The sequence below is a fragment of the Gouania willdenowi genome, chromosome 13 (genome assembly GCF_900634775.1).
Source record: "Gouania willdenowi chromosome 13, fGouWil2.1, whole genome shotgun sequence".
In the NCBI taxonomy this organism is placed as follows: Eukaryota; Metazoa; Chordata; class Actinopteri; order Blenniiformes; family Gobiesocidae; genus Gouania; species Gouania willdenowi.
Window position 1 is genome coordinate 4665750 of NC_041056.1, and position 13022 is coordinate 4678771.

Below are 13022 nucleotides of genomic sequence, written 5' to 3' on the forward strand. Positions count from 1 at the left end.
ATAAGTTAATAAAATAGGTTTCTTTTTGATCCAGTTAGAGTTTTCAAAATAACATAAAAACATGTATTTAAGGCTTTAATTCCAAGTAAATACAGTGAACAATAGGGAGAGCCTAAAACACATGAACAGCACTTATGAAAAGAGTGTGAAATTAAATTTAAAATGAGTAAGTCAGTGCGTGTTCCAATCTACGATGGTTGGTTTTTTTGTGTTATATTGTGTTGAGTTTTTAAAATGGAAGACGTTTGCCGAGCTGTTTTAGTATTTCTGTCACTCGAAACTGAAATATATACAAGTTACGGGATATTCTTTAAGATATCTGACTCTAAATAGCTAGAATTGTGTATCAATTTTATTTGATGAACTAATTAAATGTCCTTTATCTTTCTTTTTCTCTAACAGATGCTATCAAACTAAACAGGAACTTTTAGCCACCTTTTATTTTGAAAGTTTCCCGGAGGCCGCCATGGAAGTGAAGGAACGTCGACCCTACCGCTCACTTACTGCCCGACACGACAACGAGCGACGCTACACCAGCTCCTCGGCCGACAGCGAGGATGGAAAAGCCAACTCTAAGTCCTACAGCTCCAGTGAGACGTTGAAGGCCTTCGACCACGACTCCAGGATGGCGTACGGAACACGCGTAAAGGAAATGGTTCATCACGAGGTGGATGAGTTCAACAGGCAAGGTGAGAGAAAAACATTTTCATTTAAAAAAAGATTATACTGTATGTGTGTTTTTAACAGCTATTTTTGAAAAACTAAATTTGGTTGGTTGAATTCTAAAAAAAAAAAGTGGGACCCAATGACAAAATGTGGGTTCCAGGATGAGACCAGTTGAGAACCCCTATTCTAAAGGGCCAGATTTGGATCCCGAGCCTTGAGTTTGACACGTGAACTAGTAACAAGTTAACAATGTTAGCGAATGTTTTGTTAAATCAAAACAGCCTTTGGAGACTCTTCCAGCCCAGTTTTTGAAACATATCCAACCTTTGCGTACGGTTCCTGATGTACAGTATTTATTCCTTTTTCCAGGAGCAGACTTTTCCCTTCGGGACCTTGGCTTTGGTGAAGCCCTCCCGTCACACGTGGCCTCGTACAGGACTGAGCTCGGGATGCCTCACCGCGACTACTCAGTCAGCGTTGGCTCCGACGCAGACACGGAGACGGACGGCATCATGTCTCCGGAGCACGCGGTGCGATTATGGGGCCGCAGCAACACCAAGTCTGGCCGTAGCTCGTGTCTGTCCAGCAGGGCCAACTCCAACCTAACGCTCACAGACACCGAGCACGAGAACACGGAAAACGGTAGGACTCTTTGGAAACTTTTAAGAACATTCTGACGGCTGGCGTCAAAATGTGGATTCGTGCGTTGAGTTTTTTATACTTTGTGTGGAGATGACCAGTTTATCAGTGAAGTGGCTCAGGAGTAAAGTTAGAAGAGTTTGGATCCATGACTTTGGATTTTTCCTCAAGAATTTGATATTTTGATAAGTGCTACAAGATGACTGTTGTTGTATCTTGCGCTGTACAAATTCTTCACCACCCTTAGTATAGTCACCCAGTAAGATAAACTAAGATCATCTCTGCTGTTTTTTTGTACAACATTCTATAATATTCATATTCAGTGTAGATGAGCCATTATTTTTAGGACAATTTTACTCAAAAAAAGTAATTTGTTTATGATAATTGAATGTTTGTGGTTTATTGCTCATGGCTCTGCACTTAAGATTTGTGTGACAAACAAGACAAATAGTCAAATTAGTTCAATATCAAATATGTACCCCTGTTTATATTTCCTGTAAATATATATAATATAATACTGTAAATAGGTCGTCATGGACACCCTCGTGGCTAAATCCTAATTGCCCTCTGCACAGCCTTGAAAAGAACCTTGTGAATAGTTTTGCATTTGAGATCATGTCATGTTACGTATTAGCTTCTTATTATTACCGACAGGAATGACTCTTGGAAGTGGAATCCATTGGCTCTGGTGACTCAGGGAGAGATCTCAGCATTCCTGTTCTATGATGCCCGGGGAATGGAATGTGCCTGTATTGTACATAATTAAAGAGAATCTTCTTTCAGGGCTCGGTGGGCTGAGGTGAATCCACAGCCTCATGCATCTGTGAGACCCAATCACGATTCTAAGTAGCTTTTTATTCCACTCAGCCGAGCAGAAAGAGCACTTGTATTCAGCATTTAATTCAGTAATGCCTGATAACCTACAATTTATATATGGCAAGTTAATTAAAATCCATCAAGCAGGCCTGTCCGTGTGTGTGTGCGTGCGTGTGTGTGTGCGTGTGTGTGTGTGTGCGCGCTTTAATCTCTGTAAATCAACAAACCATTGACTCTACTTTAATGTATTCACGCCGCCGGGCAGTTCCCCCTCTTTTCACACGTGACTTGCTTGACCCAAGTTTTTTCTATGCATGCAAATAAGCAATAGAAAATTTGCAACAATTATCTCGGATGCTGCTAGTGTTTTTCTATCATCTCACCAGCACTGGGAATAAAACAAGGAGAGAAATGCTGTTTATCCACTTTTGATTTTATTCTATATGCATGTATATGGTTTAGGTAGGGTTGAGCATTGTGTGCAGGTATGTGTGCCAGGGTTGGGGTCAATTAGAATTGTATTTGCGTAATTGATAATGAATTACAATTATGGCGTAATTATTAGTGAGGATGCAGGAGGCACCGTTTTTTTTTCTTCCGTCTGCGTTAACTCCTCCTACAGCTTTTGTCCAATTTTAACAAATAAGCTATCAAAACCTTCAGAAAGTTCCCGAGATTTATGCTTATACTATAAATGACAAACTAATCAACTTTTAACATGTTCAGCTCATACGTTCAACCCATTTCAGCCTATTTCAACCGTATTGCTAATGTTCAGCTAATGCGAGGTTAATGCTAAGCTAATGCTATGTTAATGTTATTGTTAGGGTAATGCTAGGTCAATGTTACTGCTAGGCTAATGCTAGGCTACTGCTAACAATTGGCTAATGTTAGCGCTAGGCTACTGTTAACATTAGCCTAATGCTAATGCTAGGTCAATGCTAACACTAGGATAATATAAATGTTAGGCTATTGTTATTGTTAGCCAATGCTAACACAAGCTAATGCGAGCTAATAATAATGCTAGCCAATGCTAGTTAATGCTAGCTAATGTTATTGCTAGTTAATCCTAATGCTAGTTAATGCTAATGTTTATGCTAATGCTAGTTAATGTTAATACTAATGCTAATGCTAAGCTAATGCACATGCATCCTCATTTGCATTTTCTTCAGGAAAAGCAAATATTCTAGTTATAATTTAAAAAATTTGTTTTTGGCGTAATCACTGTTACAACTGAATTCAGATAATTCATATTTTTAATTGTAATTGCCATTACAATTCTATAAAAATGGTCAATTATAATTTAACGCAAAACTGGGGAACCATGTCACAGTTCTATGTACAGTTCTTCACAAATGTAGTTGACAATTATTAAAATGTTTTATATCAAGCTTCCTCACATTTTACCATAAAAAAAAAAAATGTAGTCTAGGGGTATACTAACAGAAAAAACGGTCTGATGCCCACGCCAAAAATATTAATACCAATATTTTCATTGATTAGTAATCCTTACAAGGTAACCAATAGATACAAGAGAAATTAGATGGTAGATATTTGTTTTTAATGTATTTTACAGCTGATTTATCACCCGTTATCATAAGAGATGCTAACAGAAAGCTAACAAAAGAGGAACATTAACCTTTACTAGGTTATTTATTTCAGGCTCCGTATTTGTGATTAATTGTAATTGAACTTTAGTAATTGTAATTGACCTGGGGATAAAAAAAAAAAAATGATTGATTGTATTTGGAAAAAATGCTGCTCACTGTAATCGTAATTGAACATGGGGAATTGAAAACGTAATTGTAACTGAAAAATGTAATTGAGCCCAACCCTGATGTGTGCAAATCCAAACAGTGATGCTTTATGAACACACTCCCAGCATCATCCGGTAACTGCTGAGTCATGGCACGTCTTAAGCAGCCAAATGAGAAAAGGGGAGTCAGGAGGAGCCTTTTGATTTGTTTCCAACGACGACTTATGATGACAAGCTTATCCAGACGTGAGCTCTGATCCCAACTTAAGCAAACAAATTTACAGTTGGAGGTTAATGGTTTCAGCTTTTTCTTCTGTGAGGACATTGGTTCAATATTGATTGAAGAAGGAGATGGGAATTTAAACGGAGGACTAAGTCTGGATATTAAGTGTCTAATAATTCACCATTCAAGTTCATGCGTCTGCACTAATGGGTTATCTTAAACTTCTTTTTTCTCAGCCATTGACTTTCAAACAATGTTTTTTGCTAATACGCATTTAGGGCCTTGATTTGATATCCGATATGTATATTAATAGCGGACCGATATCCAAAATGTATATTGATACCAGACCAATATCTGATATTTATGTTTATGCCTTTACTGTAAACTGCTACATTTCTGTCAGTATTTAACTCAGAGACACATTTTTAGCATTGAAATGTTTTCCACTGTCTAATATACAAATTTATGTACTTTGTAGAAAATCTATCTACTTTTTAAAAAAAATTTTCACTCTGACAAAATTAATTTACAAGAATTTTTTTCTTAATCTTAACCAGTTTACATCATTCAAAGATTAAAATGTTTTCCTGCTTAGTGACAATGATATATATAATTTGTAAAATTCTAGCCCTCTTACTTTTAACGTTATTTAAGGTTTTATGCAAATTTGGCTGTTTTTGCAAGCCTTAGAGTGCTTGATTAGGTCTGATAGAGTGTGGCAGCTGCTGCTCATGAACTTTGAGGAAAACTGCTGTTAAAGCTTTAATTCTGCAGCTACAGCCACAATTTGTAGCTTAAAATGTTGCTACAAATAATTATACATTTAGTGAGGACATTGGTTCAATATTGATTGAAGAAGGAGATGGGAATTTAAACGGAGGACTAAGTCTGGATATTAAGTGTCTAATAATTCACCATTCAAGTTCATGCGTCTGCACTAATGGGCTATCTTAAACTTCTTTTTTCTCAGCCATTGACTTTCAAACAATGTTTTTTGCTAATACGCATTTAGGGCCTTGATTTGAGATCCGATATGTATATTAATAGCGGACCGATATCCAAAATGTATATTGATACCAGACCAATATCTGATATTTATGTTTATGCCTTTACTGTAAAATGCTACATTTCTGTCAGTGTTTAACTCAGAGACACATTTTTAGCACTGAAATGTTTTCCACTGTCTAATATACAAATTTATGTACTTTGTAGAAAATCTATCTACTTTTTAAAAAAAATTTGCACTCTGACAAAATTAATTTACAAGAATTTTTTTCTTAATCTTAACCAGTTTACATCATTCAAAGATTAAAATGTTTTCCTGCTTAGTGACAATGATATATATAATTTGTAAAATTCTAACCCTCTTACTTTTAACGTTATTTAAGGTTTTATGCAAATTTGGCTGTTTTTGCAAGCCTTAGAGTGCTTGATTAGGTCTGATAGAGTGTGGCAGCTGCTGCTCATGAACTTTGAGGAAAACTGCTGTTAAAGCTTTAATTCTGCAGCTACAGCCACAGTTTGTAGCTTAAAATGTTGCTACAAATAATTATACATTTAGTGGGAATGCTTAGCATTCACCCCTTACTTTGCTTCCACAAGTAGGACTTTTAAGACTTCTATGGGAATCTTTATCTCAGTGTGATCAGAATCTGCTTCTACCTTCCTTTGAGCAATCATCAAGTGGAACCAAAGTAAAACACTAGTTTTACCTCCAAATATATTGTTAAAAAGTGTTATATTGTCCCAAATCATGTATGTGAGGGCGTATTCTGTGTCATACAGGTTTTTCTATTTCAGGAAGTGAATTAACGTGATTTCCGTCCGTTTTCTGTGATTATTGTAAATCGGAGGCCCCTCCGAATAGTACAGTTTTATTTTTGCATCATTAAAGTAAAAGTCAGTTATTTATTTATTTATTTATTTAATCTACATCTTCAATTGAAATCCTGTTAAATTGAGCAGCTTTGATTGCAAACATCACCTGAGTGACACAAGATATTGCTCAGGCATTTTACTTTGTAGGAAAAGGCCTTGTGCATTTGCAACTAATGGGTAATGGATACAGTCAGCCTGTCAAAGTAGTGATTAGTGCAAGTTTTGTTTTTGTCTTCAGCTAAAGACACGCTTTTTTTTTTTGTTGTTGTTGATTTGTTGTAATTCAATTAAAATCAGCTTGAACGTAATGAGCATGCTATTAACAAGTTCCTTTCTGCCTTAATCTCGACTGTTTTCATTAAACCGATCATGCAGTTATTTAAGACAATTTTTTATTTATTTTTTTTTAATAACCTCAGAGTTGACCTCTATAATTAGCTGAAAATATTGTTCTTTTTTCTTTTCATACGAGTTGCAAATGTCTTTATCACAGAAACTGAAGACGCGGTCAGAGGATAAACGTTTCCTAATTTACTTGAGTTGTTTTTCCCTGCTTGATTAACCACGAGTAATCCATCAGTTCAAAATGTCTAATGTGAGGCTGTGAGGAAAAAATAACTCCATTGCAACCATCTAGTCCACAACATCTAGTCCTCAACATCTAGTCCTCAACATCTAGTCCTCAACATCTAGTCCTCAACATCTAGTCCTCAACATCTAGTCCTCAACATCTAGTCCTCAACATCTAGTCCTCAACATCTAGTCCTCAGCATCTAGTCCACAACATCTAGTCCACAACATCTAGTCCTCAACATCTAGTCCTCAACATCTAGTCCTCAACATCTAGTCCACAACATCTTGTCCACAACATCTAGTCCTCAACATCTAGTCCTCAACATCTAGTCCTCAACATCTAGTCCTCAACATCTAGTCCTCAACATCTAGTCCTCAACATCTAGTCCACAACATCTAGTCCACAACATCTAGTCCACAACATCTACTCCACAACATCTAGTCCACAACATCTAGTCCACAACATCTAGTCCACAACATCTAGTCCACAACATCTAGTCCACAACATCTAGTCCACAACATCTAGTCCACAACATCTAGTCCACAACATCTAGTCCACAACATCTAGTCCTCAACATCTAGTCCACAACATCTAGTCCACAATATCCATCACTTATTGCTTGGATATTGTGGGCGTCTTACATACTTTACAGATCATTTATACGTGGAACTATGGGAAATTATTGATGAAATGTCTTGTTTTCCCGCCTAAAATCTGTGACAAACTACTCCGTATTTGGCCCCTGAACTAATTGAATGTGTTTGACACCCCTGTTCTAAAGAAGAGATTCAATATATTGTATGTAGTGTATATATTGGTAATTACATAAAACACAAAAATCCTATTCAGCAACTCTGCTCCACTACAACATTCCAATTCAATTCAACGAAACATTACTGGTGGAGCAGCTCTTTGTGGGCCGAGTCTTTAATATTTTTTGTGTAAATATGGAGAGCAATAATGCAGAGGAAGGAAAAGGCTCCATCCCTATAGGTATTTACTAGTAATGACCATAAAAAGGGCCTTAAGAATCCAGAACAGAGACTGTATGAAAGTACTTTCTGTGCCTCACTCTTGCATCTCTCCCTATGGATGAGTGCAAGAACCCAGACAGAATAAGGCCATAAATCCTTAGTAATGAAAGCTGAGGCAGCAGCTAATTACTGGCTGACTTGGTTCCTTTGTATGGGGCATTAGCATCTCAGGACTGGAAAAGGCTAATGCCAAGCTAGTTTTTACACGTCGGTCTCTTGAAGGACAAGTATCAAGTATCTTGTATGTTGGCAGAGAGTTTTCCATCAAGTTAGGAAATATCAGTCTTTGATTAGCGAGTGTTTTGAGGGTTTTTTCATGTGGAAAATTGAATGAACAATATAATAACCAGTTAATTAGAAGATTTAATGTGCATTCATTTGAAGAGTAATGACCAACACATTTATGTTTAGCAATTTAGCTTCTGACATTTCTATTTGTATTCTACTGCATTGTCAAAGGTGTGTTGCTCCTTTTTTAATGTACAATGGAAGAAGTGACTTATACAGCAGAGTGACCTATCCATGTATTTTTTCAGCCAGTCGGCAGAAATATCTATAGCGAGTAAAAATGTTAATTGCAAATCGCTTTGAAACGTTATTCACTCTGTGTGAAAGTAGATGGTGACTTCTCACTTTGATGGTAACCCAATGAAATCTCGTTTAGGCAAGGCAAGGGAAATATATCTGTATGGCGCATTTCATACTCATTGTGCTTTAGATGATCACGTCGTGCAACAGAAAACATTCAACAGCTTAAAAATCAATTGGAACATTAAATTCAGCAGCAAAAAAACATTTAAAATCATCAGTAAAGACATTTAAAATCAGCACCAAACACATTATATCAACAACAACAATCTCCCTCTCAGTCGTATGCAGTAGAGGAAAAATATTACATTTTACATTGATGTTGAAACTAGCATGTATTGCTTGTTTTCAACAAGGGTGTAAGAAAAAATCCATTTGGTGATATTTGTAATTTGTAATTATTGGTATTGCGATATATACCGTGTTGTGTATTGTATTGTTTTAGGGCTGGGCGGTATACCGGTTCATACCGAATACTGGTATATATTTTCGTTATGATATAAATTTTTAATATGCCGCTGCGACCACAATCAGAACGCTACGCTGCGCCGCGTTTCAGTCAGGACCCTTTTCATGGTTGCACTTCTAAATAGGAAGGTAAACAGTAGCACCTTGGTGTTAATTACAGTGTAAATGGATAATCAATACATATGTGCATGTGTCTGCGTGTGCGCATGCCTCTGCTACAGGAGAAAAACACTCACGGATATATACATTACACAAGTATATAATGTCTATTATCATGGAGGCATGGTTAGCTTAGCATTACAGCAGTAATACACAAACAAAGAGAGCAAAGGATCGCAATTTGTAATTATCGTGAAGCGGAATTAAGTCCTGGTGGAGCTGCAAACAAAACGCTACGTTGTTCACCATAAGAAACCAGTATTAGGGCTGAACCATTTTGGAAAATAATCCAATTGCTATTCATTTTCCTCAATATTGCGATTGCGATTTGATATGCGATTATTTTTAATATAAAATGTGAATTTTAAAGCACAGATTACAACAATAAAGCAAACAAATCTGTGGCTTTACCTCTTCAACATATCTAACTAACTTGGACTGCACTTTTTACACACTGAAAGTAACAGGACAGGACGAGACAATAAAAAAAAGAAAAACACTGCAGCCTTTGCAATTAGAAAATTCCGTTTTATATCACGATAATGCAAATGCAATTAATCGTTCAGTCCTACTGAGTATGCAGCAGTTAAAGCTAGAAATCAAGCTAATGCTAAAGCTAAGCTAACGGGGCAAAGAGCCAGTGGGTGCTCCATGTGTGGATCATTAATAACAGACAGAGTCGGGCTGTGTCTCATTGTTGCTTGTATTACAACTAGTGTGGAATTATTCTACAATATTCACTCATCATGACGGTAAAATAGACCATCATAAGTTCATCTGCTGTAGTAATTCCTCTCTCAACCAGTAGAAAATGCTGTGAACACCTGATTATGCATGAAAAAATGAATAAATACCGTCATATAACGTGAAACCGTGATATACTGTACATTTTTGGTCATACCGCCCAGCCCTATTTTGTTTATTATCGGGATACCTCCAGGTGTGCGACTTAAGGTTGTAGCGACTTATCTGAGGATTTTTCAATGATAATAGTATATATAGGATATACCAGTGCAATCTATAGTCTACTCTGCACTGGCTTCCAGTTAAGTTTCGCATAGAATATAAAATATTAGTTCTCACGTTCCGAGCATTACATGGTCAGGCCCCTAAATATATCTCGGACTTGTTGTGCCCCTACTCATCAGGGCGATGCCTTCAGTCTTCAGGTCAGGGTCTCCTAAAGACCCCAAAAACTAAATTTAAAACCAGAGGAGACCTGGCGTTCCAGGCTGTAGCTCCCAGACTCTGGAATAACCTGCACCAGTCTCTCAGGGAGCTCAACTGTGTGGTCACTTTTAAAAAACTGTTGAAGACTACACTTTACAGTAAAGCTTTTAGTTACTGGATTTTAATTTTTATTTGTCCTTTAATGTTGCTGTTCTTATGATATTTATGCACTCTTGTTTTATTATTTTATTGTGTTGCACTTGTACTTTTACCACAACTCTGTACAGCACTTTGTGATTTTATCTGCAAAAAGCGCTTTATAAATAAACTAACTACTTACTTACTTACTTACTTAAAATAGGGAAAGCTACAAATTCAAAGCTATGAATTGCCTGAAGAATAATAATAGCTACTTTGCAACTTGTATGACTTTAACAAAACAAATTCTTTCAAGGTTTTCTTTAACAAAACTACAAAATAAAAGTCACACACGATGAAAGTCACTTTATTTTGACACCGTGTCCCTAGCTCTTTGGCCCACTGACTTGGAAGCGTTGTGTCAGGTTTAAAGCTGAGAAGAACAACCTGTGATCCAGTGATGGATTGAGGTTACGAGCTGGAGTCTTTGAAGGCACCACGGCTGTCTGTGAGGGACGGATGTTCCTCGCACAAATATGTCACGACTCCAAAAGACCCCCAGAGGCCACGGGAAAGCAAATCTCTCCCAGATATGAACCTGATTGTGTAGTTTGTGAGAGTTTTAGGTTCAGTTTGTTTAACCTCAAGTCAGTGGTTCCCAACATTTTTCGGTTCGTGACCCCATTTTTATATCCCAAATTTCAATTCAGAATACATTTTTTATTGTGTTTGTTATATTGTGTTACAAATACAGAGTAGATATGGCATTTTAGAGTTATATCTTTGAGAAAGTGAAAGTATAGAATACTTTTGTTTGAGATTGTGTGCTAAAGAATAGTAATTATCATTGGGGTCAGTTTGACCACATTCAATAACTATCATTGAAAAATCATAGTTTGAAGGGTACAATTGATTATGGTATCAAATGTACCTTAATCAATCTGAGCCCATTTTTGCTTTTTTTTTTTAAACAATTTTTCTTCATCTACACCAAACTTGCCATATTTTAAACTATTTTCAGAACTTTTTCTTGCCATAGTTTTGCTCCTTTTAATGCATTTTTGTCACATTAACCCCATTTCTGCCACTTCTCCATTACATTTCAATGCCTTTCTACTACTTTTCCCACCTAATGTCACATATGTTGTCCTATTATTGTCACTTTTAAACTCTTTTCACCATATTTCATGTTTATTTTTTATGCCAATTTAACCACATTCACCATTTCTCATGCCCATTATTGGCCAGTTTATTGTGACTACTTTTTAAATTAAATTACATGTCTTAGGACAACGAATGTTATTTAGCTATTGTGCAAACTCCAACATATGTATGTTGATGCTGTTTGCTGACACATTGATTATTGTATTTGGTAATTGAAGATTGCCAAATACATTGTTCTCGTTGGAGTTCTCATTATTATTATTTTTCCGTGACTCCTTTGTCCTAGAACTCCTCCGAGGCCCTTAATGCAGCACTAATGACATACATGTCATCTCATAGGGGCAATGTCAAGGATGTGCAGTCAACCTTTTTTGGAGCCTCAAGGTCGCATCAACTGTCAAAAACCACATTTTTCCATATCTCTACGAATATTTATTGTACAAGTTCGATGCTTACATTTTAAATGTATTTTATTTAATTGGACAAAAGCTGTACGACCTACCAGTAAAAAGATTGGTAGGGGTCAAAGGTCATGACGTCACTTTTTTTTCTCTATAACTTGGCCACACATTGAGATACAGTGCTCAGACTGGTACCATTGAGCAACATTTCCTTTCAATGTGTGACCTTGACTATTGCTCAAGGTCATATTTAGGGTCAAGGTCAGTCTTTTGTTTTTCCTGCATTATTACTTTCAATTTAATTCGTAAAAAGAACAAACTTGTCAACAAATCCCGATACAGGTTGTCATTTTTACCATTTTTTTCACATTGCCAAATACATATTCGCCTTGCAAATATAGGACTTGCCGAGTTACTGTATGTATTGTCCTAATTCAAACAAACAAATAAATAAATACATTTTTGGGGACTTTTAACCTAATTTATTTCTGACTAAAACAAGGTTTTACATCTTTAAGATGACTATATACTGTGGTGCAAATAAGCATGAACTTCCTGCATAACAGTGGATATTATTCAGATAAATAAATAAATGTGGTTATCACAGATTCATAGAACAATGGATCATCATTTTGCTGACTTTACAGATGGGCCCCCAAAAGCTCTCCCCTTTATTCCCCATTATTTTAGGGGTTGCAAGCTAATAAAGGTTGAGAAGCACTGAGTTTCTGCACATTTAGATTTTGTGAATCGTTACAAAATGCAGCATGGAGAGGACTAGGAATCCATTCTCCCCCAGCAGAGATAATCAGCTGTGTTTCATGGGGACAGAAGTTGAAAGACTGCGTTGGGGATGATCCTCCACAGAGAGCGGCTCATCCTGCTCCTTGGTGAGCTCTGAGCTGCATCGAGCCTCCGTGGTACTGTATTTTTTTAGACGGTCACGGGCTGTGGCTGGGAGTGGGCATGCAACCCTGCAGATAACAGCCCCCAAAAGTGTCCACAATGGCTGCTAAAACCCTGCAAATGAGCTGCAAATGAGCCAGAGAGCATCAGGACTAATCCATGATCTGAGTGGGACTCTGCCAACCAAGTAAACAACAACAATGACAACTGGGGAAAAAAAAAAAAAAAAAACTTCACAAGAAGTGGCTGAAAAAAAAAACCCAATAAAACTACAGCTGTGAGTGAAGAAAAAGAAAAACACAAGTAAAAAGTGATTTCGCCTGATGTTCTGCTGCTGCCATTTCAGAGTAAGAGTTTCCAAATTACAGCAAACAACGTCGCTGATAGCGGAAAAAAAAAAAAAAAATCACAGCTTGGATCACGGCTGCAGAAAAGGTTAAAA

General features: G+C 36.8%; 1 protein-coding gene across 1 annotated transcript in view; it reads left to right on the forward strand.

The window, feature by feature from the left end:
• Window positions 1–426: 426 nt before the first annotated feature.
• The window catches only part of tenm4 (teneurin transmembrane protein 4), a 216233-nt gene continuing 203637 nt past the window's right edge, over window positions 427–13022 (forward strand). Inside the window, 2 exon segments of the mRNA XM_028464343.1 lie at window positions 427–689; window positions 1036–1308. Of these exon segments, the coding sequence (XP_028320144.1) occupies window positions 467–689; window positions 1036–1308 (496 nt within the window). The 5' untranslated portion in view covers window positions 427–466.